Source organism: Lontra canadensis, unplaced genomic scaffold (genome assembly GCF_010015895.1).
Source record: "Lontra canadensis isolate GAN:19392208 unplaced genomic scaffold, GSC_riverotter_1.0 scaffold1, whole genome shotgun sequence".
Taxonomy (NCBI): Eukaryota; Metazoa; Chordata; class Mammalia; order Carnivora; family Mustelidae; genus Lontra; species Lontra canadensis.
This window is the reverse complement of record NW_022630995.1, coordinates 86920212-86945302: the sequence shown is the minus strand read 5'-3', so window position 1 is coordinate 86945302 and position 25091 is coordinate 86920212. Positions and strand designations below refer to the sequence as shown.

Here is a 25091-nt window from a genome sequence, read left to right as displayed (position 1 = left end):
GGTGAGACTTAAGGACATTATGCCAAGTGAAATAAGTCAGAGAAAAGATACTCTATGATCTCACACGTGAAATCCAAAAAATAACATCAACAAACCAAAGTTACAAAAAAGAGATCAGATTTGTGGTTACCAGAGGTGGGGGATGGAGAATGGAGTAATTGGATGAAAGTTGTCAAAAGGTACAAGCTTCCAGTTTTAAGGTAAGTAAGTACTGGGGATGTAATATACAACATGATGACTATAATTCACACTACAGTATAGTGTATTATTTGTATTTGAGACAGAGCCTAAGAGTTCTTACCAGGGAAAAAATAGTTTTTTAGTTTTTATTAGATGATGGGTATTAACTAAATATACTATGGTAATCATTTTGTGATATATGTAAGAATCAATTAATTATGCAGTCTAATTTAAACTTACACAGTGATATATGTCAATTATATCCTAATAAAACTGGAAAATATATATACACAATTAATTCTCTACTTGACTCTGCATCAGAATCACCTAGAAAGCCTTTCCAAACAAACAAAAAAAAGTCGCATGTATACACACACATGACTTTTAAGGTTCCATTCTGATGAGTAGCCAAGGTTGTGACAAGAACATTATATTTAAAATTTTTCAAAGGGAGTTGTCCATTTATAAAAATGTCTTATTGATAGCAATCACATGCTCTTAAAAATATGCATATCCAAGGGAGTCAGTGCAAAAAGGAAACTGACCCCAATTCAAAAAGCAGTTTGAATGCAGAAAACCAAAAGGTAAACATTAAGAGAAACTGCTTCTTTCTAACAGATATTGCCTGCTTTTTTATCTCAAAGAACGCAGCAGATGAAACTGGAAAAACAAGTTGATAATAGGAAAGAGAAAAGTAGCACTCTGACTTTTTAGGTTGTTTTATTTATTTATTTTTCATTTTTAGGTTATTTTAAGATAGCTTTTCTACTAAGCACCTAGCACTGTAAGCATTGCCTTAACTGATGACTAAATAAATATGCTACAAATAAACCAGAGACCCCTTTAACGTCTCCCTAATTCCACACTGCAGAGGAATACAGCTGTATTTCAAGTTTATCACCCAAAAGCCAACTATAAATTCAGTTGTTGGTTAACAGCACTGTCAATGACTGCCTTGAAAAAAGGTATCATTATTAATGGTATTATGCTTCGTGAAGTAAGTCACAGAGAAAGACAAATACCAAATGATTTCACTCATGTGTAACCTAAAAAAGAAATGAATGAGCAAACAAACAAAAACAGCATCAGACGTATAAGTACTGAGAACAAAGGTCATGGTTACCAGAGGAGAGTGGGGTGGGGAGGATGGGCAAGCTAGGTGAAGGGGAGTGGGAGATACACACCCCTGGTGATGGAATGAGAAAGTCGTAGGCATAAAATGCAGCATAAGGACTCTGGTCAATGATACTGGAACAGTGTTATGCTGACAGCTGGTGGCACTTGTGGAGAGCACAGCACAGAGAACCTAAATCACGGGAAACTAAAAGTAACCTTGTATCAAGGTCCAATAAAAATAATTTTAAAAAAATGTTTTCTGAACACACACCCACACATGATTCAGCGGGAAGGAAATGTTTATTTCTAATTAATCTTTTGAATGCAACCACCGTTAACATTTTAGGTTTAGTTTAGTAGCAAACTTGATTAATCACACTTCCAGAGCTCATCATTTTAAAGCTAAGGTTCCGATTAAGGAAATACAGTTATCAATTTAATATAAATGAAGTTTTTTTAAAAAGGCTAAAAGCAGTCAGATCTTTTAAAAGAAAATCTAAATGACCCAGACTTTAGACTTTAGTAACATTAAGTACACTTCAGTACTACACATATAAGAGAAAGAGCTTTACTGAACATCAGCAAGAAGCACCACTATTTTTCTTCTGTGACATGTATGTTTTGGTCATTAGCATGCTAGTATGAATAAGGCAATGTGTCAGGCACTGGCATACATGAAGTGCAGTGAGATGCGAAGGAAGGTCATGCCGGCGGGACAGGCACCACCGCGCAGGATCCCCCCGCAGCTGCTCCCTCAGTCGTCCTCTCCTCCACAGAGCCTCAAGAGGGCCTTCTTATAGTCCCCAGACGTATCACCCTGAAACCCAAATGTACTCCATTAACTTCCATGAGTCACAGAAGCCGCAGAAAATAAAAAAACTAAGAGTCTGGCAACAAGTTTTATTCGTGTGACTTTTCTCCCAAGTGGATAATCTCTGTATATGTGACTTTCACATCAGGAATGTTACACAAGGAGTTTCCTACCAACATAACACATGTTTAACTTTCTAATTTTACCCCTTAAAAGCACAGCTCTGAGACAATGAAGTATGTTCTTCCCTCTGGTAACGCAGAGAACAAGGAAGCTTTTACAGTGGCATTCAAATCAAGCTTTCTAAACCTATAAGTTACTATCACATACTACGCGTCTGGCCAAGGGAGACAATCCTGGGACTCAGTGGCTGCTGTGTTTTTGCTTCAAAGACAGAGGGCAAGATAGGCTTTACCTCTGCTTGTCTTACACAGATATGTGTGATAAATTAATGTTTCAAGTAAAGACTGAATGCGAGAACTCCCTAGTGCCCTTCAACCCAGCCACACCACACACACAAAGTTCAAAGCTTGCTTAGCAGAGATCTGATTTGCATATGGCCCATCTTCCCTTTTATTAAAAGAGAGAGGGAGGGAAAAGGAAGGAAGGACGAAAGAAAAGAAAGTCAAAAGGCCTTAAGCCATATTTAAATATAGGCCACAATCTCCCTTGCTTTTAAAAAAGACAAAAAATGATAGTAATACCTAAACTCTTTAACTTATTTCTGATAGGACCCTGTTGGTTCTTTCCTGAACTATGAACTAATACCAGAGACAAGGTGATAACAGACAATAAAGAAAGACCAATGTGAAAGGAAGGAGGAACTAATAAAGACAGCTGGAACTGATACAAGAGAGAAAGAACATACACATTATCTTTGGGGGCAGGGGCTGGGTTTGATGATTCATCTGTCACCGCTTCTAAATAATGCTCCTAAGCTCATTGAGAGCCAATCTTTCGCTTGGGAGTCATCATCTGTACTTTAGGAACATAAACGAAGCTTTGTAAGTCCCGGCTCTAATCACGCCACTAAAATTTGAAACTTTACATAACAAGTGGGTTCTCCCATCTGTGTTTTACATGCTATTTCTCTGGTGTGCTCTGGATTTCTGAACATAATTTAAAGAAAGTTTCCACTACCTTAATCATGGAATAAAGAGAGGTGGAGAAATTCTTCCTGAACTCCTTCCTAATGTTATACAAATCAATCTCACTCCTGGACACCACGACTCTGATGAGGGTATGATCATCGGTCCCCGCTCCCTGTGAGAAAGAAGAAAAGGGAGGCACGTTGTTTCTCAATGTCAAACACAGCATCAAACTCCCCTGAGTTAGGATGAATCCATAAAGTAGAACAATTTGGTAGAACTGAACTGCATGTTTTAAGGAAAATTTAAAAACCCCAAAGCTATCATTTAAATCCAAATAATACACAGAGGAAAGATAGCTAGAAAGATAAATTAATTAGACAGAAGATTTAAGGTATGTACTTGCCTTCATGGCATAGTAGAGGGTTTCTGCAAGGTAGGCAGGTACACTTCGAATAGATTTCACTAAGAAAATAAATAATATGATGGTCAGACGCTGTACTGATAGGAAAAGAATTAGTGATTAAAAATAAAATCTTGCTTCCTGCTTATTGCTCTACTTATTTACAAGCATTAAAAATAGCCTCAGCTAAAAAAACTGCTCATTTGCAGGCAGATCTGATCTCCTTATTCACCAAGTATTTCTTTAGAAACCAGGCTGGAATTTCCTGAAGGTTCCGAGTTCTGCAGAGAGAGCCGTGTAGGACGGGCATGTGAGGTTTTCAATGCCCCTCTGTTCTGAGCACCTCTCTGCGATCACAGTTCGGCAGCCTGGGCTGTTACACCACAACCTTCTTCACCTTCAGGAAATGATACAAACGTCCTGGAAGTTTTCGATCCACACACTCAAGCAAATAGCACAAAGTACCCACTCCATCTAATCTGTGACAAATCTTGGGCTATCTTTCCGTAATCTTACCCCAGGCAGTTTCTCCAGACTCTTATAATCCATGATTCGCATGGAGTAGCATAAGATTTACCCAATTCAGCAGAGACACCCAGATAAACTGGTAACAGAAAAAAAAGTATCTTCCCTAAACATGAATGTATCTACTCTGTGTTAGGGCTGCTCAGACCTCAGTCAGCTCAGCTTTAGAAATTATCAATAGAAAAGTTCCTTCATATACAGAAATAACAATCCATGATTGTGGGGGGTGGAGTTATCCTCTCTCTTCCAGTGCCTAAACAAAACTCAAACAGGAACTAAACATGCCATTATTTTAAGTGTATTCTAAGGAAGGAGCTGTCTGAAAGTTTCCTATTAAAATTCATTAACTGGGGAAGTCAAATCAAAGGCTACTATTAGTGCCGGTTCATGGACCTCTTTAGCTTATTCTCCAGAAGACAGCACAAAAACTCTTGCTCAATGCCAAATACTCCGAAGAAACAGCAGACAGAGGTTCACTCCAAACCCATATGAAAACTACGGTCCCTGGGAACTCACAGACTAGTTTCTCACTGTATTTGGATAGCATGTAACACTACCATAAACTGTATGAACTCGGTTCTCCAATTTTTCCAGATCATTCTATTTAACTAAAATAAATTTCCAAAGTAATCTGAAAACCACCATCGTCGTATCTTCCATCGTACAAAAGATACTTTCTCCACCTCAGATGCCAATTTCTCAGACTGCCTCAAAGCTGTGAGGACAGTATTCAAAAGGATACTAAAATTCTACCCAGTATCAGAAACAGTAGTTATAAGCCCCTGAGATATTGCCCACACTTCAGATTCATAATGTTTTTAATACAGCTTCAAAATGATTTTTATAAACAGTTATTTTCATATTTCCATAGGATTAGATGAACTAACCAGATAATCACATATTTCCAACATTAGAACAGACTTTGAGTTGGAAATGTGGGAGTGTGCTTCACTCAAGTATCATAATAAGCCCTTCATAAAGCAAGAAGTGGTTATTTTCAGATACAGCTTCAACTGAATAAAATACTTGAGCTCTTAACAACATAAATATTAGATTCATTGTAAAACTACCTACCAACAGCAAGGAGTAGTTGTTCCAAATTACCAGAAGTCTCTCGGTCAATGGTTTCCTCAATCTGAAATCCTGATATAGTCATGTATTTATCAAACACTGTAAAAAAAGAAAATGATTTCTGAGTCATGTAAGGATCATTCTGTACAGAAAGAAGATACTTACTCTAACCAGGTCTTGTCCCATGGAACACAAATCTCCCCTCTGTCCTTGCTGACAGAACTCTGACCTTGTGGCAGAGCAGCAATATACCAGGCTCTAAAAAATGGATTATAAATATTCTTTGTTCACTGAGTTCCCAGCCTCTACTTACTAGTTATAACCAATGAGACCCAAAGGTAAATCTGCTGCAGAGGATTCTGAGAAATCTTTCCTTAGTAATAGTGATAAACAGATAGGATTAGTTTATCCCTTTCTTTTCTTCTTGCTGTTAATGTTGATAAATTTGGAGTTATGGTAGCCATCCTGCGACAATGAGGTAGAGAGCACAAGAAAGAAAACCCCGAAACACCAAGGGCAGTGGCGCAGAAAAACAGAAAGAGCCCACTCAGGTCCTGCTGAATCAGCCAAGGAATCCTTCCTACAGGAAAGCCAGTTTTTAAAGCCCCGATTAGTATAGGGTTTCCTGTCACTTGAACTCATTCCCACCGATACCTCAAGAACCCAAAGATGAGATCGTGGGTGCCACTATTTAGGAAGAAATGCTTGAAGTGAGCCGTAGCTAAGTGATTAGTGACTATGAAAGTCACGATCTAGAGGCCCAGCTTCCTCATCACCCTGACAGTAAAAAGGGAAACTAAGGATCTCTAGTTCTGTAAAAACTGCAATAGCAGTGAAGAGAATTGTGAGATTTTTTCAAGGTTACCAATAGGAAGAAATACAAAACCTGACTCACTCAGCTAAGTGCCTGTTATAAAGCACATATTTTGGGATACTGGCTCCTGTATTTTCAAAATTAACCAAAGTACCTGTACCACGCACATTCCTGTCACTCACCCCTTCTCAAATGAGATACACTTCGTGTCCCAAAGATGGTGATAAACTTTTCTTCATCTGTCCCCCATTTCAATTCTCCAGCCTGAAACAAAGCCTGTGAAAATTTCAACCTCGATTAGTAAACTGTTTCTCCACCTCATTTCCAGGTTCTGAGGTACGCTGGTGTGCCACTCCCCGTACGTAAGATTCATCACCTTATACTTTTCGATCTTTATGTTTCCTGAACTCAGTGAGGTGAGTTTGGAGCTACTCTGGAGCTCACCACAGAACTGTGCACAGAAGATTAACGAGTCAAAGCAATAAATCACAGCAATGGGGCAAGATTAAATGTTACCAAAATATCTCCTGTACTTCTAGGCTTTTGGGGTAATGGTGTGGTTGGTGGAAATTTCGGATGACCTCACTGTTGACACATCCGCTTACAGACTGGAAAAGAATGTAACTAGGAGCTAAACTATGTTTTCTGTTTTGTTTACTCGGTAGCTGTTCAGCAACACATGACAAAAAATAAACTCTGCATTTTCTCTTTTCAACTGCAGTTAAACCAAAACTAGCTACAAAGAGTTTTCACATTTCTAAAAGATCACAACGAATTTTTAAAAGGTTGTGCGTACAGCACAATGCCTGGCACACAGTAGGCAACTAATATATACTTATTGAATAGATTGAGTGTCCACATTTCCTTTTTTTACATGGAAAATACATGCTTTTTCGTGTTCATATTTTGCTGAAAAAATAAAATTATATACACAAACACCATCATTAAACCTGACTCCACTTACTGAAATGTGGATAATTTATTAAAACCCGACAAATCAACCTTTAAAGATTTTATTTATTTATTTAACAGACAGAGATCACAAGTAGACAGAGAGGCAGGCAGGGAGAGAGGGGGAAAAAGGCTCCCCGCTGAGCAGAGAGCCCGATGCGGGGCTCAATCTCAGGACCCTGAGATCATAACATGAGCCAAAGGCAGAGGCTTTAACCCACTTAGCCACCCAAGCGCCCCCCTATCAACCTTTAAAATGTCTACACTACCCTTTTGTTCATTTCCAGGCAAATACACCTATTAAACCAAGACAAACACAATTTGCTGAGCCTGCTACTTGGAAGTGCTTTTACGATCACAAGCAGCAGACCAAGTAAGGACAGAAAGTGATGTGATCATAACACGTGTCTAGATGTGGAAATTTTGATCATAGTGTGTTTGAGAATGTAAATTTTGGTGATGTATATCTATTTTTTGTTGTATTCCCAGGGCATTTTGAAAACGTGTCACATCTTTATACTCGGTTTTAAAATTAATTTAATGATAAAAATATTATCAATCCTGGTCATGGGAGCATGTTCTTCAAAACTGAAAAGAGCTCCTATGAAAGGCATGTAAGTATCTCAACTTTAGAACTACATTACGGTATTATAGACCTGTCTTAAAATAACTTTTTAAATCTAATAACAAGAATAACACATGTTCACTGACGAATTTTGTGCAAAAGATAAAACACAAATAAGAAAAAAATTACCATGAATGTCAATATTCTGAAGATACTGGTTACCACCTCCAATATGTTCTCTACACATAGGTAAGACATACACACACATTAACACCCAAAAAAGAGGGTGCATCCCCTACTATACTGCAAGCATTGCTGAATCACTCCTTTCTTAACAACTACTCCATATTTCTTGAAATCGTCTCTAGTAGGTATAGCAGTTAAGCCTGTCAGATGGAATAATTTGTGAAATGGCTATTTTAAACTATACACTCTTTATTTTCTTCAAAGAATTATGTTTGAGATTAAGATCTATTCTAAATCTATTAAGTAAATCATATGCAGTACTAATGATAATCTTCATGTGGAACAATATTTGAAAGTTTTATTCCATCTTGTTTTAATGTAAGAGTGCTTTCTTCTCAATGAGGGTGCTGACTATCCCCAGAGCAGATCCGGATGACAGACCCTCACACCTCCTCACCCTCCCCATTCCCCTCACAGGGGTCTGTATATTGTTGGATAACCTCTAGTTCAGTGCAAAGGACAGAGGTTTTGAAGTCAAAAAGATCCGAGCCTCATCTTTATCTATGAAATCTTAAAGGAGTTACTTAATCTCTTGAGGCTCAGCATCTTCACCTAGAGTGAAGGAATAATATTTAATAATTAATACTTAATAATACCTAGAGTAGGAATAATATTTCTACAGAGTCATTACTGGAGATGATGTAACTTATATAATGAATGCATGAAACAGTGTCAGGAAATCAATAGCTAGTACTCATTAAACATTGATTGCCTTCTCCTTCCCTTTTGCCCCACCTTCCCCTTTAAGTTCAGGTTGCTCTCCAAGATCAGGAAACGAGGATTTGGAGGAGGAGGAGGAGAGAAAATCAGTTTCTCACCTTAAAAATGTAAGAAAGTAAGAAAAAATAAACTATAAATAAATAAATAAAGATTAAAATGTAAGAAAGTAAAGTAGGTTATCTACAAAATGTTAAATTCCCAGGTAAATGACTCACTGTGGCTTATCAAATTCCTGAAATAAAAGGAATCCTCTTGTGCCAAGTATCAGTAGAGAAAAAAATTCAAAAGCTTATGAAAGAGCCTTTTGTTTGTCTCCGCTTACTCTCAATTAAGAAATCTGAAATTCCCCTTAGTGATAACAGTCCAGCTGACCTTGGTACAAGAAAGAAATGGATGTATACCTTTTCATAACACCAAAAGGATAATTATTTTTATCCAGCTGAATTCATTCATAATAGTACTTTTTTTTCCAAAGATTTATCTATTTATTTGAGAGAGAGATTGTACGTTCTTGCATAGGTGAGCGTGAGAACAGAGGGAATGGGCAGGCGGAGAAGGAGAAGGAGAGAAGCAGACTCCCAACTGAGCACGGAGCCCCAGGCCCTGAGGCCACCCATCTCAAGATCATGAGATCAAGACCTAAGTAGAAATCAAGAGTTGGACCCCCAGCTGACTAAGCCACCCAGAGGCCCCAATAATACATTTTAAAGAATCCTAGACTAATAGCCAGCATAGCATATTCTAGGTTGTTCCTGCTCAAGGAAAGGGTAAGGAAAACCTGAATTCTATTCAAGGGATATTTTAAAGTAACTTCATAAAACAGTTTTCAGATGTATAAACTTTCCCCTTCACAGTCCTGAACGGTCATATCCTCTGCACAACAGGTAAGTGACACCTGTACATTGCTGGTACTCCAAGTGTGGTCCCAGATGCCAGTGGCAACACCTGAAAGCTTGTTAGAAATGTAGATTCCCTGGTCCACCCAGACCTACTGAGTCAGAACCTGCAGTTTAATGAGATTCCCCAGGTGATTCACACGGACTTGAGAAGCAATGCTCTACACTGAGTGCTCTGAGGACAGAAATCAATGAGAATGAGGTAAAAAAAAGCATGGTTTGCACTCCCTAGCCTCACACTGCAGCCATGCTCTCATTGTAATACCAGCTGGGCTGGGAAATCGTCTCACTGCCTACTAACGCAGACCTCCCTACAGTCATCTGAGACTACTAATGTTGGCTTCTTCCACCGTGACCACCAAAAAGCATCTAGAACTCCCACTCTTAAGAGTTCAGAGTGTGAGAATCACAGTTTCCAGCAAAGCCCACGAGTAATTAATGCTTGGAAAGCAATAAGGTTGTCTCCAATAGTTGAGAGTATAGTTTTGAAGAGCTGATCTACCACGTTCTCCTCAAGGAGGCAAATTTCTTCCTCCAAGAAGGCAGTGTTGGTCTGGATCTGTACTTCCAATTTATATTTAATAAACGTTTTATATGGTATAGGCAATGGGCGAGAGGAACGAGCAGGCAACACAGACTGCTGTCTAACTGAAAGAGAAAGGGCTTTGGGGTTAGATGGCCCAGGTAATCCCAGCTCCACTACCAGTCAGTGTGGGCCATGGGCTTGATTCTCAAATCCCTGAGCCTCTGTTGCCTTATCTATAAAAGAGAAATCATCCCCTGTTCTTCAGAGTTATACACTAATCCACTCACCAGTTAGATACTGAGAGCCTAATACATGCTAGATCCAGAGGCTACAAACTGGACAGACAGCTCGGAGTGCCCTGGGCAGGCCGTCAGGTAAACAGACAGCTTCAGTATATGGCAGCTGGACTGCCTCTGGAAGGGGTGCCTGACATACCCTTGGAGCAGTCAGGGAGGGACACCTGAAAAGTAACTAACTCGAGGACTGACTCCTGAAGCAGTCAGATGAATGGGTGGAGGAAGGGGCAGGTGGAAAGAGAGCAAGAGAGGCTGGAGGCTAAGAAAGCAAGGGACAGGTAACCAAGGGGCTTAAAAATCACATTTAGGGGCTTGAACTTTATTCTGAGATAATGGGATCCACCAAAGTTTTAAGGTTGTATATAGGGACATGACACAGGAGGTTTGAATTTTATGGAGGATGGTAAGAGAAGCATCAAATACAGCATAGACAGTCCTCAGTATATGTGTGTTTGCCTCCCTTCTGTCTCCAGTTAGGTACAGAGATGACGGCATTCTGCAACCATGATAAAAGCAACCCACCCAAAAGAATAATAATGCTCTCTCTTTCCTATTAACAAATTCAGATTACACAGCCAATGGTTGTTTCCTAGAGAATAGTCAGCTGGAGGAGTGAATATGGCTCTTCCTTTTCCAGTGGTGTATGACTAACTATCAGATTTATATATTACTTGGGGCGCCTGGCTGGCTCAGTTGGTTAAGCGGCTGCCTCCGGCTCAGGTCGTGATCCCACAGTCCTAGAATCGAGTCCCACCTCTGGCTCCCTGCTCCGCGGGAGCCTGCTTCTCCCTCTACCTCGGCCGATCTCTCTGTCTCTCATGAATAAATAAATAAAATCTTTTTCTTTAATTATTAAAAAATAAGTTATTTTATTATATATATATTACTTGAAACATGTGACCAGAGAGACAGGACTTTGGTATGTGATTTTATGAATGCAAATAATTCCTTTATTACCAATTTCCAGTTTTCAAGTCTCATGTTTCAAATTTCCTAATATTTATTTTCCACATTTGACTATATACGTTTTTATGGGTTTTAAACATATTTTAATTCCAGTATAGTTAACAGTGTTGTATTAATTTCAGGTGTATAATATAGTGATTCAACAGTTCTATACATTACTCAGGGCTCATCATGAGAAGTGTACTCTTGAACCCCTTCACCTATCTTACCCACCCCTCCACCTGCCCCCCGCACCCCCGCCCACCTCCCCTCTGGTAACCAGCAGTTTGTTCTCTATAGTTAACATTTGATTACTTATTAACCATAGTGACACTATACTGTACCTAAGCCACTTAGGTACAGAATTCCATTTGGAAGTCACTAAAAAGCAGCTGACAAGAGAACAATCTTATAGAATTCTATCAAAAAAAAGGTGGAAGAATTCCCAAATACTACAATAACTTTTATAATCTACTACCTATTAAAACACCATTTACCACTAAAATACCTTATATCCTTTCTTCTTTATCCTCTCCTGCCAAGATACCTACTGCCTCACTGGCCGTGGAATCAATAATACCTGTGTTTTTTGGTAAAATTATCTATTTTGTGAACTTCCATAATCACAAAAAATATATATCTAGGTAAAATTCACTATTTAGATGTAACTCATTTTATTTCATTTCCCTTTGGGGGCAAAATATTTAGCTGGCCAGATCAAAATGAGAAAAATATATTTACATGAGTCTTGTGATTTGTAAAGGGCCCCTAAGTAAGATTATTTGTAGATGCTATCACAATACAGATTATGATTTCCCATTAGCGTGGATTTTTTCTCATTCGTATGTCATCGTAAAGTCCCACATATCCCATCTCACCTGAGCATCTTGTTCAACCTGTGCTTCATCAATTCCAGCATCAGGGTCTCTATTCGCCTATGAGAGGCAACGTCACATCAATGAATTACATGAGCATTTTTATTCAAAAGGAAAACTGGTTCCACCTGATGGCTGTGCACATCAGGCTCTTTCTCTTAGGAATAAGATGATTTTTTAGACAGCAATTCTACAATATTTCACATCATCATACAGCACTGTTCAAAACCAATCTGACCCTCTTAATTTTAAATCCTATGAATGAAAGAGAATAGCGGTATCTAAAATAAAAAACAAACAAATCCCAAAAGTTAGCTAGCTATTAAGAGTTCAGGTCAGATACTCTGAAACACAAACCAACACAGGCAACATGCAACCACAATCAAGCAAGTATGAGAAATGATTAAAGAATTTTAAATGACCTTAACTTAACTAAATCCAGACCACTCCAGCTTCAGATTTTTTAATCAAACTCTAAACAGTCTACACCCAATACCTGAAGGAGAACCACCAACATCCTCTGGTAGTACCCTGACGTGTCCCCCACCACGTCGTCTTCCAGGCTTGAGCCATATTCTGCAACAGAATAATTTCATACTTATTTATAGCTTCTTTCAACTAAAAAAAGATATCCCGCCCCATTAATCAAATGGAAGAGATGTAAAGGAAGGAATATTTGATTAGTATAAATGTTCTCTACTTCATCTCTGAGGGCTCTAAAGACTAAAGGCAAATGCTTATATGAGTGGCTGGTAGAGAACAAATTAAAGTCTCCAAAAAGCACTCAATTCCAGCCTAAATCCAGACTGAGCCATTTAGAAAAGCTCTCAACCAATGCAGTTATTACTCTGGAGACGTGTGATGGTACAGGAAGACCTCTAACATATAATTGATCATAATTCTAAACTCTATAATGCTGTCTTTCAAATGTTTTACATGATTAGTTTCTAAAGGTCTTCTGTCCTCTAAAATTCTGAGTTTTTCTTTCTTTAGGCATAATTATTCTTTCCCCTAGTATTTTTTTTTCCCTCTGCAGCAAATAAAGTTAACTCTGAGAGAGAGCAGTGAGTTTTAGAATATGCCCCTTCCCACCTCTATTTCCAGTTATTCCACATGAGGCCACAGCAAAGGGGAGAACTGGTATCTACAAAAGTCTACAAGCCCTCTTCACTAAGTCTCAAAGAGCTGCTATTGAAGGCAGCTCTAAGACATTTAAATATTTCATCATTATTTGAAAGCAGACAAACTTTAAAAGCCTGACATTTCTGTTTTTTAAAAGGTCTAGAAGAGCTCCATCTTGATTTCAACCAGTTCCCCAAATCCCAAATGTTAAAGGAATTGTCTATCCCTTTGTGTACTACAAAACCTGTATCTGATTAACGATCAAATCCCTTCAAATAGTTCTGCTTCCTCTCCTCTATCCCTGTCACACCTCCTACCACTGGCCCACCTAGGCTGGGCCAAAACTGCCTAGCTTACCTCCCCACACTATAGCTTACTAATCAGCCACCTGATTCAATCTCCTTCCTCCTTCATTGTCCCTTGAATACTCCACCACCCATTCAGGAACTTACACCACCTCTGAATCGAGAGCAAAGCTCTCACCCAGTCACGTAAAACCATCGACAACACAACCTGCATTGACTTATCTCCACACCAGACATGCACATAGCCCCCATGACAGCTAGCTTCTTTCCACTCCTTCCATACACTGTTCTCACTCCAATCCCCTGCCATTGCAGAGAGGGACACACATGCCAAAAATGGTTTTGTCTTTTTTTTTTGGTCTTGAAACCTTGTCTCATGGCACCACAGAGCCTGTCTTAACATCAAAAGCCTTGATGACCTCTCTGCTCTAAATGAATTCTTACATTAAACATTTTTTGGTATTTGACTTTAGTTTGGATTTTACTATCCTTTAACAGCTGCAGTCAGTTTCTAAATCCCGTCACCCCAGAGACACTGCAAACTCCTTGAGGACAGGAGCTACGGTATGGGCACCTTTTGTGTCATTCGTGACAGCCTGTGCACCACCAGACACACAGCTAGTGCGTAGTACGCGACAGCACCCCGTCTGTCACCCCGCAAACAAAGGCTCCCTCACACATGTCAACATCCTCGGAGAGAGGTCTCGGAACGTTACATCAACTAACTCAAAGGTGATCTTCTGCAGTTAAGTCACAGGTATCCCCTCTGCCTTGCTGGTGGGGACCTATCCAACTATAAAAAGAGAAGCAGGAGAGAAAGATTCATCACTTCAGAAAGTTAATTATTTAAATTTCACACTGTTCTGACTTGCTGAGTTACAAGGTCATTTCCAAGATGAATACAGTAATACCAAGACAGGGACCCATTTTCCTAGCTGAAGGCACTCAGCCTGTTGGTCTGAGGACTACGCAGACAATGTCAATGGTCCGCTCCTCCTCAGTCAGGTAGGGGAAAGAGTCTGGTACAGCAAATGTGATGAGGAAAGAACACTCTATCTTGACTTTTTATTTCATTTTCTTGGCTCCATTCACAGAATATACTTCAGACTGAAATAATAGATTTTTTTTTTTAAGATTTTATTTATTTATTTATTTGACAGGCAGAGATCACAAGTAGGCAGAGAAGCAGGCAGAGAGAGAGAGAGAGAAGCAGGCTCCGTGCTGAGCAGAGAGCCGGATGCAGGGATCGATCCCAGGACCCTGGGATCATGACCTGAGCTGAAGGCAGAGGCTTTAACCCACTGAGCCACCCAGGCGCCCCTGAAATAATAGATTTCTTTTCACACAAAAAAGTAAGGCACACCAAAGAGAAAAATTAAACTGCAGAGTGTTCAATCAAGTACTGCCATTTACTAAAACGAACACATGTTTTCTCAAACATTTTCAACTCTGGTTTGGACACGGTGTCCTTTCCCAAATTCCAAAAGGGCCTTTTAGATAACTCTTAACTTCTACCAACATAAACTGATTTTTTTTTTTTTCTGGAAGAAAAACCACCTACATCTTGAAATTCATGTAAAATTAAAATAACCTGTATGTCTCTCCACCAGTTGCAAATTCTACCTTAAAGTAAACTCCCATCTTCATCAGAAGCTCCCCTTATGGACCAAAATAGATACAGGTCTAGTAAAAAGCAGTCTTTTCGTTACTGAAGGAGAAACAAGCTTATTACACATAAACGTTGCTTATTCATTCATTTGCTCCTTCGTTCATTTAGCAATCCCAAATGGCCTGCCTCATAACTATGAACTGCACTCACTTTACAAAAGTAAAAAAGTGACAGTGGAGATGAAGGGGAAATGTAATTCCAAACATTTACCTTCTTCATACACTTGTTTTATGGCTCTCAGCTCTTCAGGTGTCCTTGAAGCAATAATTTCTGTCAGTACTTTTTCATCTGTCCCAGCTCCCTGTTTGGAAATTTGTTTTTAATGAGAACATATGTCAATAAGATTAAAGAGTTATTTTCCTAGAATTACCCAAATTGCCTAGTTATATAAATGTAATATATAAATTATCCAAGTTAATATTCACTTCTTTGTTTACAATTTGTATTAGTTACAGAAATAAAAAATTTCCAATTAATTTGCTCTCCAAAGACAATTTTATCCCTTTTTGTCTAATGAAAAAATATTTATTACATGTACGTGATATAGGACACATAATAGATCATATAAATTTTTTATTTTATTGGTTTCATTCTAAATAGTTTAAAAGTAAAACATGTTAATGAAACATGAAATTAAAAAGACTGAAAGAGTAAAAATGAAAACTACAGAAATTTACACAGAGAAGCACTGATACTTAAACAATTGTATCTCAAAGCATAAGGCCCCAGCCCTCAAATTAAGTCTTCCATGGAATTTCCAGTTCTGTGCCAAAGTAAACAATAAATGTAGCATTGCTTAGTTATTAGGACCTAGATCAGTACAGAGGAATTGAAACATGCTGGCTGGATTTTTGGAAAGTACAGCTGACCTTTGAACAATGTGGAAGTTAGGGGCAATGACCACCTTCCAAGTCGAAAATCTGTATATAATTTTGGACTCTCCAAAAACTTAACTACTAAGAACATACTACTGTTCATCAGAAGCCTTACTGATAACATAAACAGCTGAAACATATATTGTGTAAGTTATATGTCTTACATACTGTATCCTTAAAGTAAGATAGAGAAAAGAAATGATATTCAAAAAATCATAAGGAAGAGAAAATACAGTAACCATACTGCGCTGTAAAACATCAGTATATACATAGTTCAAACCCACGTCATTCAAAGATTAACTGTAATTTTAGTTGGTTTTCTTTTTTCTGAGGTAAAAGTCTATCTACACTGCTAAATTAGAAGCTACAAGCAAGGATAGAGCTGAACTTAATTCTTAAAAATGGCATATTTAAGCCTTACTCTCTTTTTATCTGTTTCTTTTTCAAAAATCACTGAAAAACCTATGTTTATGCTCTGGCAGATTTTAAATTACTACTGACATTTCAGAAGTACTCCACAAAAAGCCCCTTTTCAACAAGCTGAGGTTTTGTTTATTCCAAAAGCAGCACTATAGGAAAATGAAGAGAATAATCACAGAAAAACTCCTAACTTGATAAGCTCTCTTCTCTTTTCACTCCATAAGTAAGAATCCCTATTATATTATCTCCTTGTTGTTGAATCTCATTTTGCCTGTTCAAAATCTACCACTGATTGTACTACTTCTGTCCCATAAGTCTAAACAAATGCTTCAATGTAGTCATATTTATACAATATTCCAAACACCAGTCAAGGGAATATATATTTAGTTATTTGTTACAATGAAATTACAATAAGACTATCAGCTACTATTTTAGTATTATGTATACTATTTTAGTATTTAGAAGTACAGGAAAGACAGAAAGGGTATTAGAAAATATTTCCTGTCTGAAAATTCTCTCTGTAGAATTTTTTTTTTTCTTCCTAAAATGATGAACAATATTATTGTGTCATAATTGGGCAACTTTCTATTTTAAAAGATAAAATGCTTTACCTGTAACATTTTTTAAACACATCTCAAATATCAGAAAACAGGCATGAAGATAAAACATAAAGAGCTACAAAAAAATTCTAAAATTTTAAACAGCCACTATTACTGAGTTAACTATACAAAAAGATTATATCACACACTTGTCATTTTCTCCCTCCTTTTCTTCTTATTGCCTCCTACACAATTTTGTCCTCAAGAAACCCTCACAGAAATAACTCAAAAAATTTTAAGTGTAATTGCCAACACAAAATAATAGTTTTCATGACAAGAATGCTCCTTTCACTAATTCTTTTACCTTCAGAGCATGCTTCAGTTCATAGGCATCATAAAGCCGAGAAGGTTTCATCAGAGCCACGATTAACTTTTCAAATTTTCCAGTCAGTTCTGATTTCAGGTCATCCAGAAGGTCCTAAATTACAGAAAACACAAATTTGTTAACCAAGCAGTAATTTCAAGGGGAGTCTTCTTAAATATAAAGCATAGCCCTTTGCACAAATGAATTATTTATGTTGCCATCTCCAAGGAGAAAAAAGACATGTGGGTTAAACAAAAACCCAGGTTTGAATAATGTACTTTTGACAGCTGACCTAAAGCTTCAGCTAAAACAAAGACACTTATGGGTCAAGGTATTCGTTTTTAAGAAACGTTTTTCTGAACTTCAACAGTTAAAAAATGAACAAAAGTCAGTTAAAGATAGTTTTAAAAACACTGTTCTGAGAAACACGTATCTTTAAAAAACAATTTTCCCAAAATAAAATCATAAATGCATTTTTACAAATGACAAAACAATTTTTTCTTTCAATATCTATTACTATTCCAATACACGATGAATTGTGTTTATAATTACGCTCCTGACTACTGAGAAACAACTGCTACCATGGAGAAACTGTGTAGAAAATTATGAGAAGAAAAGCAGTCTGCCCTAACCATTTCAGTTTCAGCACACAGGAAACCAGAAATTATGTTCAGAATACTCTTTTTATTTGTTAGTTTGCTGTGCATTTGTTTCTTAATTAAATGATGAACATAAAATTTCAGAATAACAAGACTATGTTTAAGTTTTTCATATACACAGTAATTCATTTAAGTAACAAATTTTATTTGAGCTGTTACTCAAATAAGAGCATTTAAATCAATGAACTAAAAACTCATTTATTAAAATACCACTCCACAAGGAACCAAGACTGTAGCTATGTCACAGTAAAACAGACTAGCATACAGGTCTGCATCTAGAAAATAGCTAATAACACAGTCTTGAGCAGGAAGCAGGCGAGAAGACAGGCAGCTATCACCAAGGGATTTTCTGGCCCTTCTGTAGCATCAAGCAAGGAAAAACAATTATGGGGCTAAGCTGGGTGAGCACTGGAAACCAACAGCTGATAATTAAGAAATTTAAAAAGAGAAAAGGAATAGTAAAATCAGAATAATAGAATAAATAATGTTTACAAAAGAATACTCGTAGAGTTCCAACTAATCTTAAAGCATAGCACGGCTCTCACATTCTAACTTAGGATGAAGTGCAGTCTTACCCTGCCAAATAGAGTTTTAAAAGCCACGGCGATTTCCTGGCGCTGAGCATTACTTCGGGAGGTCAACAGAGTCAAGATGCTGTCCTCATCAGTGCCTGCAATTTATGTCCGAAGAATTATATCTTGGCTCCCACATGCCCACTGTCTCAATAGCCTTTGAGACCAGCGTCCCAGTCATTTTGGTTCCTTAATTTATTGAACTATAAAATGTACAACATATAACATGTTATATTTTCAATATAAACTATCCCCTGTTCCTGATGTACTGTGAAGTAGGTAGAAAAAATATTCCTGACTTTTTAAAAACTTAATGCACCTAATTTTTCTCACAACAGATAGTTACTCAAACAATGGATATTCACGAGGCAGGTGTTGAGTGGGAGATTAAGAGAGAAGAAAGAGATCCTGACTTCAAGTTAAAATTTAGCATAAAAAATACAAAAACACATAGTCAACTCTGAACTAAGGCAGAATGTTACGAGTGCCTCGGAGAGGCCCAGGTGCTGGATGGGGTTTCAGAGGAGGTTCTCTTAGCGAAAAGGTGGAAGGAGTTTTGGTTAAGGCTTCATGGAGAAGGTGACACCCAAAAGAGAGAGGAAGGATGGAACAGTTTCATCAGGCAATGATACAGGGAAAGAGGACAGGCTTTTAAAATGAGGGAAAAGCTCAGCAGAGGAAAATACAGGGTTTTCATGAACAGCAGATAACCTACCATGGCCAAGTCAGAGAACACACGGAGCGGTAACATGAGCTGAGACTGACCGTGTGGGCTGGGATACTAAGGAAGGGCGTGCACAGCCAGAAAGCTAACACTAACCCTGCTACGACAGGAAATCTCACAAGATATTCAGAATGGAGAGAGAAGGGGTCAGAGCCAAGTTTGAAGAAGCTGGATCCCCATTCATGGACCCTAGTATAGAAGCAGCTTAAGGACAGAGGATCAGTTCTCTGTAGAAATCCTCAAGATGAGAGGTATATCTGTGGCTAGAAAGGAGACTGGGGTGGGGCTCCTGGGTGGCTCAGTGGGTTAAAGCCTCTGCCTTTGACTCAGGTCATGATCCCAGGGTCCTGGGATTGAGCCCCACATCTGGTTCTCTGCTCAGCAGGGAGCCTGTTTCCTCCTCTCTCTCTCTCTCTCTCTCTCTGCCTGCCTCTCTGCCTACTTGTGATCTCTGTCAAATTGAATGAATGAATGAATGAATGAATAAATAAATAAATAAATAAATAAAGACGACTGGGGAAAGAGAAGAGACTGCAGAACTAGACTCCTGATCGGGCAAAGGGGACAAAGCCCTGCAGAGCTGCTCACTCTCAGGAATGTCTGCTTGTCTATGTGGTCAGCTACATCCCAGGGAAAACTAAAAGCTAAAAAACAAAGAGGGCAAATCTAACGTCCTGTTCAATTCTAGAGATTGAATATTAGGGATGATCAGTCATACTCTTTTGTTGCCTTCATGTATCTTCTCTCTCTTTATACATTTCAGATAAAATATTCTAAAATTAACCTTACTGTAAATCGGTGACTTTTTGTTTGGAAAAACAAATGTCATTTGTTGTGACATCTGCTTTGTTTTGTTTTGTTTTTTCAGAACAAAAGGAAGGTTGAATTTACCCAGGCCTTTCATAGCCTTCCGAAGAGTCTCCGCATCAGCCCGCTCGTCAAATTCGGGGAAGGCAGCCACGGTACCTCTAAGAACCTGAGAAAGGAAACACAACATGTTATTATTCATGGTATGACCAATACGACAAAGCAAATAATAACAAAGCAAGCCATTGCTCTATATCATGTTCAGTCTTTAAATAAATTTACAATTTGATAACCCCATTTGAAATGGGAAGAGGACCGCTTACAGTTTGGATTAGCAGAACCAATTCAGTGCATGAGCTATCCTGGTCCACCTGCAATACCATTAATGGGAAGGTCTGGCTCCCAGGGCCTTTGTCCCTTGGGCACTGCCCCCAGTGTCCATACCCTGGTGACACCCCCAGACTCACAGAGGGCACTTCCTTGCAGGATTTCTTCCACTTAAGTCTCTTGCCACTCTGATCGAGGAGCATGGTGAACCTGCACTGAAACCTGATGCACTGCCCTAGGCACTCAACTCAAAGCGGTATTTTTACTACGTAACTTCATCTAGTCCTGTTTCCTTATATTTGCTTAGGGATTTTTTAAGATAACCTAATAAAGCCTAAAAAGATATTTGGTAATTCACATGCCAAATCTCTGAACTTAGAACTTTATAAAAGTAGGGACACCTGGGTGGCTCAGTTAAGCATCTGCCTTCAGCTCCGGTCATGATCCCAGGGTCCTAGAACCCTGTCAGTCCCCGTATCAGGCTCCTTGCTCAGCAGGGAGCCTGTTTCTCCCTCTGCCTGCCCATTCCCCTGGTTGTGCCCTCTCACTCTCACTCTCACTCTCTGACAAATAAATAAATAAAATCTTAAAAAAAAAAAGAACTTTGTAAAAATATATTGGAAGACATTCTTCATAAGGTTTCCTGTTATGCTTATTTTATCATACATGTAGTGTTTTTAATCATCAAAATATTTTAAGGCTTTCCCCTCAAAATCTGCAGTATCATTAGTTCTTGAGAATCAGAAGGCTTTATGACTACTGAGTCCTAAATTTTTATCTTATGATAAAAGGAGGATCCCAGCATGAACTTTTACTAATAAATGCATTTGAAGTCCTTCAAAGCCCCTGTTACGGAGGGGAGCCTGGGTGATTCAGTAGGTTGAGCAAACTACTCTTGGTTTTGGCTCAGATCCCAATCTCAGGGCCACGAGATAGAGACCTAGGGCAGGCTCAGAGCTCAGTGAGAAGTCTGTTAAGAGATTCTCTCTCCCACTCATTCTGCTCCTCCCCCAATTCACATGGATTCCCACACACACTTTCTCTCTAAAATAAATAAATACATCTTTTTTTTTTTAATTTTTAAAAACAAATACAACTGAGGGAAAAACAGCTACAAGGTGGGGAAGGGCTGAGAACACTTTTCTGGTTTATAATCATGTGTGCTTTATTATAAATGCATGGAAGCAAAGTGACCTACAAGGAAAAACTTTCTGGCAATTTCATATGGTTCAACAAAATTAAGAGGAATAGTAAATCGAGAGAGAAATTGGTAAGATTTGAGAAAACTGTCCTCCAAAATTGGCACGGATTGGGAATGTCATATCTCTCAGGTCAAACTGCAGTTTCCCTGTTTAGTAGGACCACTTCAAATTGATTAGGAAGACACCACCAATATGTCATCATGAAAAATGAATAAATACCACAGGTCCTCTCAGTGTGAGAACCTAGGACTGACACAACGGGTAACTCAGTGCCTTGTCTGTTTATTCATTCACTCAATAATCATTTTTTAGAATGCTTTCCACATGCCGAGTATTGTACTAAGAAAAAGTGATGATCTCTAAAAGTCAAGAGAACATGATAAGCACATAAATAATCAAGTGCAGCAGAGTATACACACACACAGGTTTCATCAGGGCACATACACACATAAAGAAGGGTCTGAATTGGGAAGAATGGAAAGAAAAGATATCAGAAAAATTTCCCAGAAAATGTCTTGAAAGTTGCCTGTGATTTTCCAAGGCAGGTTCAAAAAAGTAGGTAAGTACAGGAAGGTATAATCCAGCATGCATAAAAACATGAAAAAATGAAAACTTCTAGTGCTTTGAACAAAGGATTAAGAGTTCAAACAGACTGAAACAAACATTAAGTATGCATAGAAAAGCAAATGGTGGTCATGGAGGGAGGGGAGGAGGAGCTGGACAGCCACGCTAAGAAGTAGGAACTTCAGGGTGCCTGGGTGGCTCAGGTGGTTAAGCAACTGCCTTTGGCTCAGGTCGTGATCCTGGAGTTCCAGGATGGAGTCCCGCATCAAGTCCCGCATGGAGTCCCACATCAGGCTCCCTGCTCAGCAGGGAATCTGCTTCTCCCTCTGACCCTCCCCCTTCTCATGCTCATTCTCTCTCTCTCTCTCTCTCTCTCTCTCTCATTCCCTCTCTCAAATAAAATCTTAAAAAAAAGAAGAAGAAGAAGAAGTGCCAACTTCATCCCATAAGCAAGGGAAGTCACTAGAGGACATTTCAGTAGGGAAGAACAATGTCGACTATGCACAGTAATATTACTGGGGCAGCAGTGGAGACAACGGAATGGACTGGGCAGGAGTGGAGACAGGAAGGCTGTTGTAAAAACAACTAACACAGGAAGAAGACAGGACCTGATCGATGTCAGGAGCATCAATGGAAATGGAAAGGAAGAGACAGAGAGTAACAGAACCAAGGCAGAAGGGAACCAATTAGGATAACTCCTTTTTTGGATGGGGAACAGAATGACTAGTCTTACACTTCTCCCCAGTAGGCATACAGAAAAGAACCAGGCTTTGTCGGTTACCAGAGCACACAGGTGGTCACTGGAGCTGTGTGAGGAAGCTATCACAAAAGGCAATGTTAGTCAGGGAGAGTCAGCAAAGAAGGGAAGGTCCCCTACAATCACAATGGCAGCTAAGGGGTGTCTGGGTGGCTCAGTCGATTAAGCATCCAAACTCTTGATCTCAGCTCAGGTCTCGATCTCAGGGTCACGAGTTCAAGCCCCTGGTTTGAGACCCTAATATTTGCTCAGTGTGGCAAAGAGCCAAGCACGGTGTTCAGAGCTTCCCACAGATCATCTCATTTTAGAGATGAAGAAACACATTGGCTTAGAAAGATTTGGGGAATCATCCAAGTGACCATCAAGCAAGCAGCGGAGCCAGAACCTGAAGACAGGCCATGGGACTGCAGGCTATTAATCATGACGCTGAACAGCCTCCCAAAAACAAAATCTCCAAAGAGTGTGATGGCATGGAGAAGCCAAAGGGAGAAAATGTTCCAGGAAGAAAGGAAGAAAAGGCAGCATCCAATATCACAGAGAAGTCAAACAGGAGGTAAGAGTGAAAGGGTCCACTGGACTTGGTAACGAGGAGGCCTTTGATGGTGGTAAAAGCCTGACTGGGGAACACCAAAAAAGTCAATTGTGAGCATCTCCACGAACTTCGATTTTACAAATGATGGGTTTTTTTGTTTGTTTGTTTGTTTGTTTGTTTTTTTAAGCATGCTTTTAAAAACTCACTTTGAAAAAACATACTTTCTCCAGCTTATAGGCTATGGAGTTGCTAGTAGATCAAGAGGTTAAGAACAGGGGGGACAAAAGAGATTTGCTTTAAAAAGACATGTGACCACCGAGACTGAAGGAAATGAGGTGAAAGATGGAAGGAAGAGGAGTATCCTCAGAACCTCAGTGACTCACTATGAAGAAGAAATAACTGCTGATTGTATTTTTGAGAGCTTTCTAGAAAATGGGAAACACGTGCTACATTCCACATGATCCAAGTCACCGTCAAAGCTAGCCAAGGCCACATAGTAGTAGTAAGGGACCAGAAGTGAATCACAGACATGAGTCACAAGGGCAGAAACCTTGTTTGGACATCCTGTCCAAACCCTATCCTGGCCCACATAAAATTATCTGCACTGGGCAAATGTAACTTTCCATGACTCATACTAGAGGGCTTCTCCTTTTTCCTGTAGACCCACTGCCTCAAGTTAAACATTTATACCTTGACCAGGTTAATTCCAACTATGAGTAGGTACGGATCCCTTCACCCATCCCGAGATCATACTGAGTTACCTTCATTCCCTGTCACCAAGGCCTTTTCAAAGGCATTATTATATATTTTCAGGCCATACATGGCCAAAACATATAATTCACTCTTTTAACTCTCACCTTCAAAATTATCCACTCTTCTAGCTCTATAATTTTGTTGGCTTTTTTTGTTCATTTATTCTAAATGAGAAAGTTCTTTACCACCAAGGACTAGGTATGCCAAAATAAAATGAATACAATTAAGCCAAAAAACATGTGAAGGGTTGCTTTTCTAGACAGAATTTAAAGAAACAGGAAAACAACAACAGAAATAAGAACTTCAAATTTAAAGATGAGAAAACATTCACCTGTCTGGAACCTTTTAAAACTGAAGCTTTCTGAAAGAGGGTTTCTTTCAATCCGTCTTCCAGTTTAATGAAATCAATACTTTGATTTCATTAAAAAAAAATGAAATCTTTGCTCCCACTGATGAGCAAAGAAAAAAAATTAAATATCACTCTACCAAGAAAAATAAAATGAACAGAAAAGGGGGGAAAACCAGCATGAAATGATTATGATCTAAGTTGCAAGTAAAATAAATATCAGGGGGAAAAAAAAACTCTAGAATCTCCAAGAGGACTGACGGGTACAAACACAAACGACAGGGGGTCAGAAATAAGATCTCAAGACCTAATTCTTACCCTTGCTCCAAATCTACCAAAAAAGGTGAAAGTTAAGTTCAAAGCCTTAAATTCAAATTGGTTTTTAACCATTATCTGATCCCTTTTTTAAAATCAAACATAAGGGGTAAAGTATCACTATAAAAATATAAGTTATATGTGCAAAGGTAGAAAAGAAGTTTTGATAACAAAATAAAGGTTTTGTCAGTATGATTTAGGTTTTTGTTGT

At 38.7% G+C, this 25091-nt stretch overlaps 1 protein-coding gene across 1 annotated transcript in view; it reads right to left on the bottom strand.

Annotated features, from left to right (window-relative positions):
* Window positions 1–1577: 1577 nt before the first annotated feature.
* Window positions 1578–25091, bottom strand: part of ANXA5 (annexin A5) — a 29451-nt gene continuing 5937 nt past the window's right edge. The window contains exons 3-13 of the mRNA XM_032858522.1: window positions 20169–20253; window positions 18557–18651; window positions 17323–17436; window positions 15335–15425; window positions 12525–12604; window positions 12032–12088; window positions 6191–6284; window positions 5198–5293; window positions 3602–3660; window positions 3248–3370; window positions 1578–2113 (exon numbers count right to left, since the gene is read on the bottom strand). Of these exons, the coding sequence (XP_032714413.1) occupies window positions 2051–2113; window positions 3248–3370; window positions 3602–3660; window positions 5198–5293; window positions 6191–6284; window positions 12032–12088; window positions 12525–12604; window positions 15335–15425; window positions 17323–17436; window positions 18557–18651; window positions 20169–20253 (957 nt within the window). The 3' untranslated portion in view covers window positions 1578–2050. The remainder of the gene's footprint in view (window positions 2114–3247; window positions 3371–3601; window positions 3661–5197; window positions 5294–6190; window positions 6285–12031; window positions 12089–12524; window positions 12605–15334; window positions 15426–17322; window positions 17437–18556; window positions 18652–20168; window positions 20254–25091) is intronic.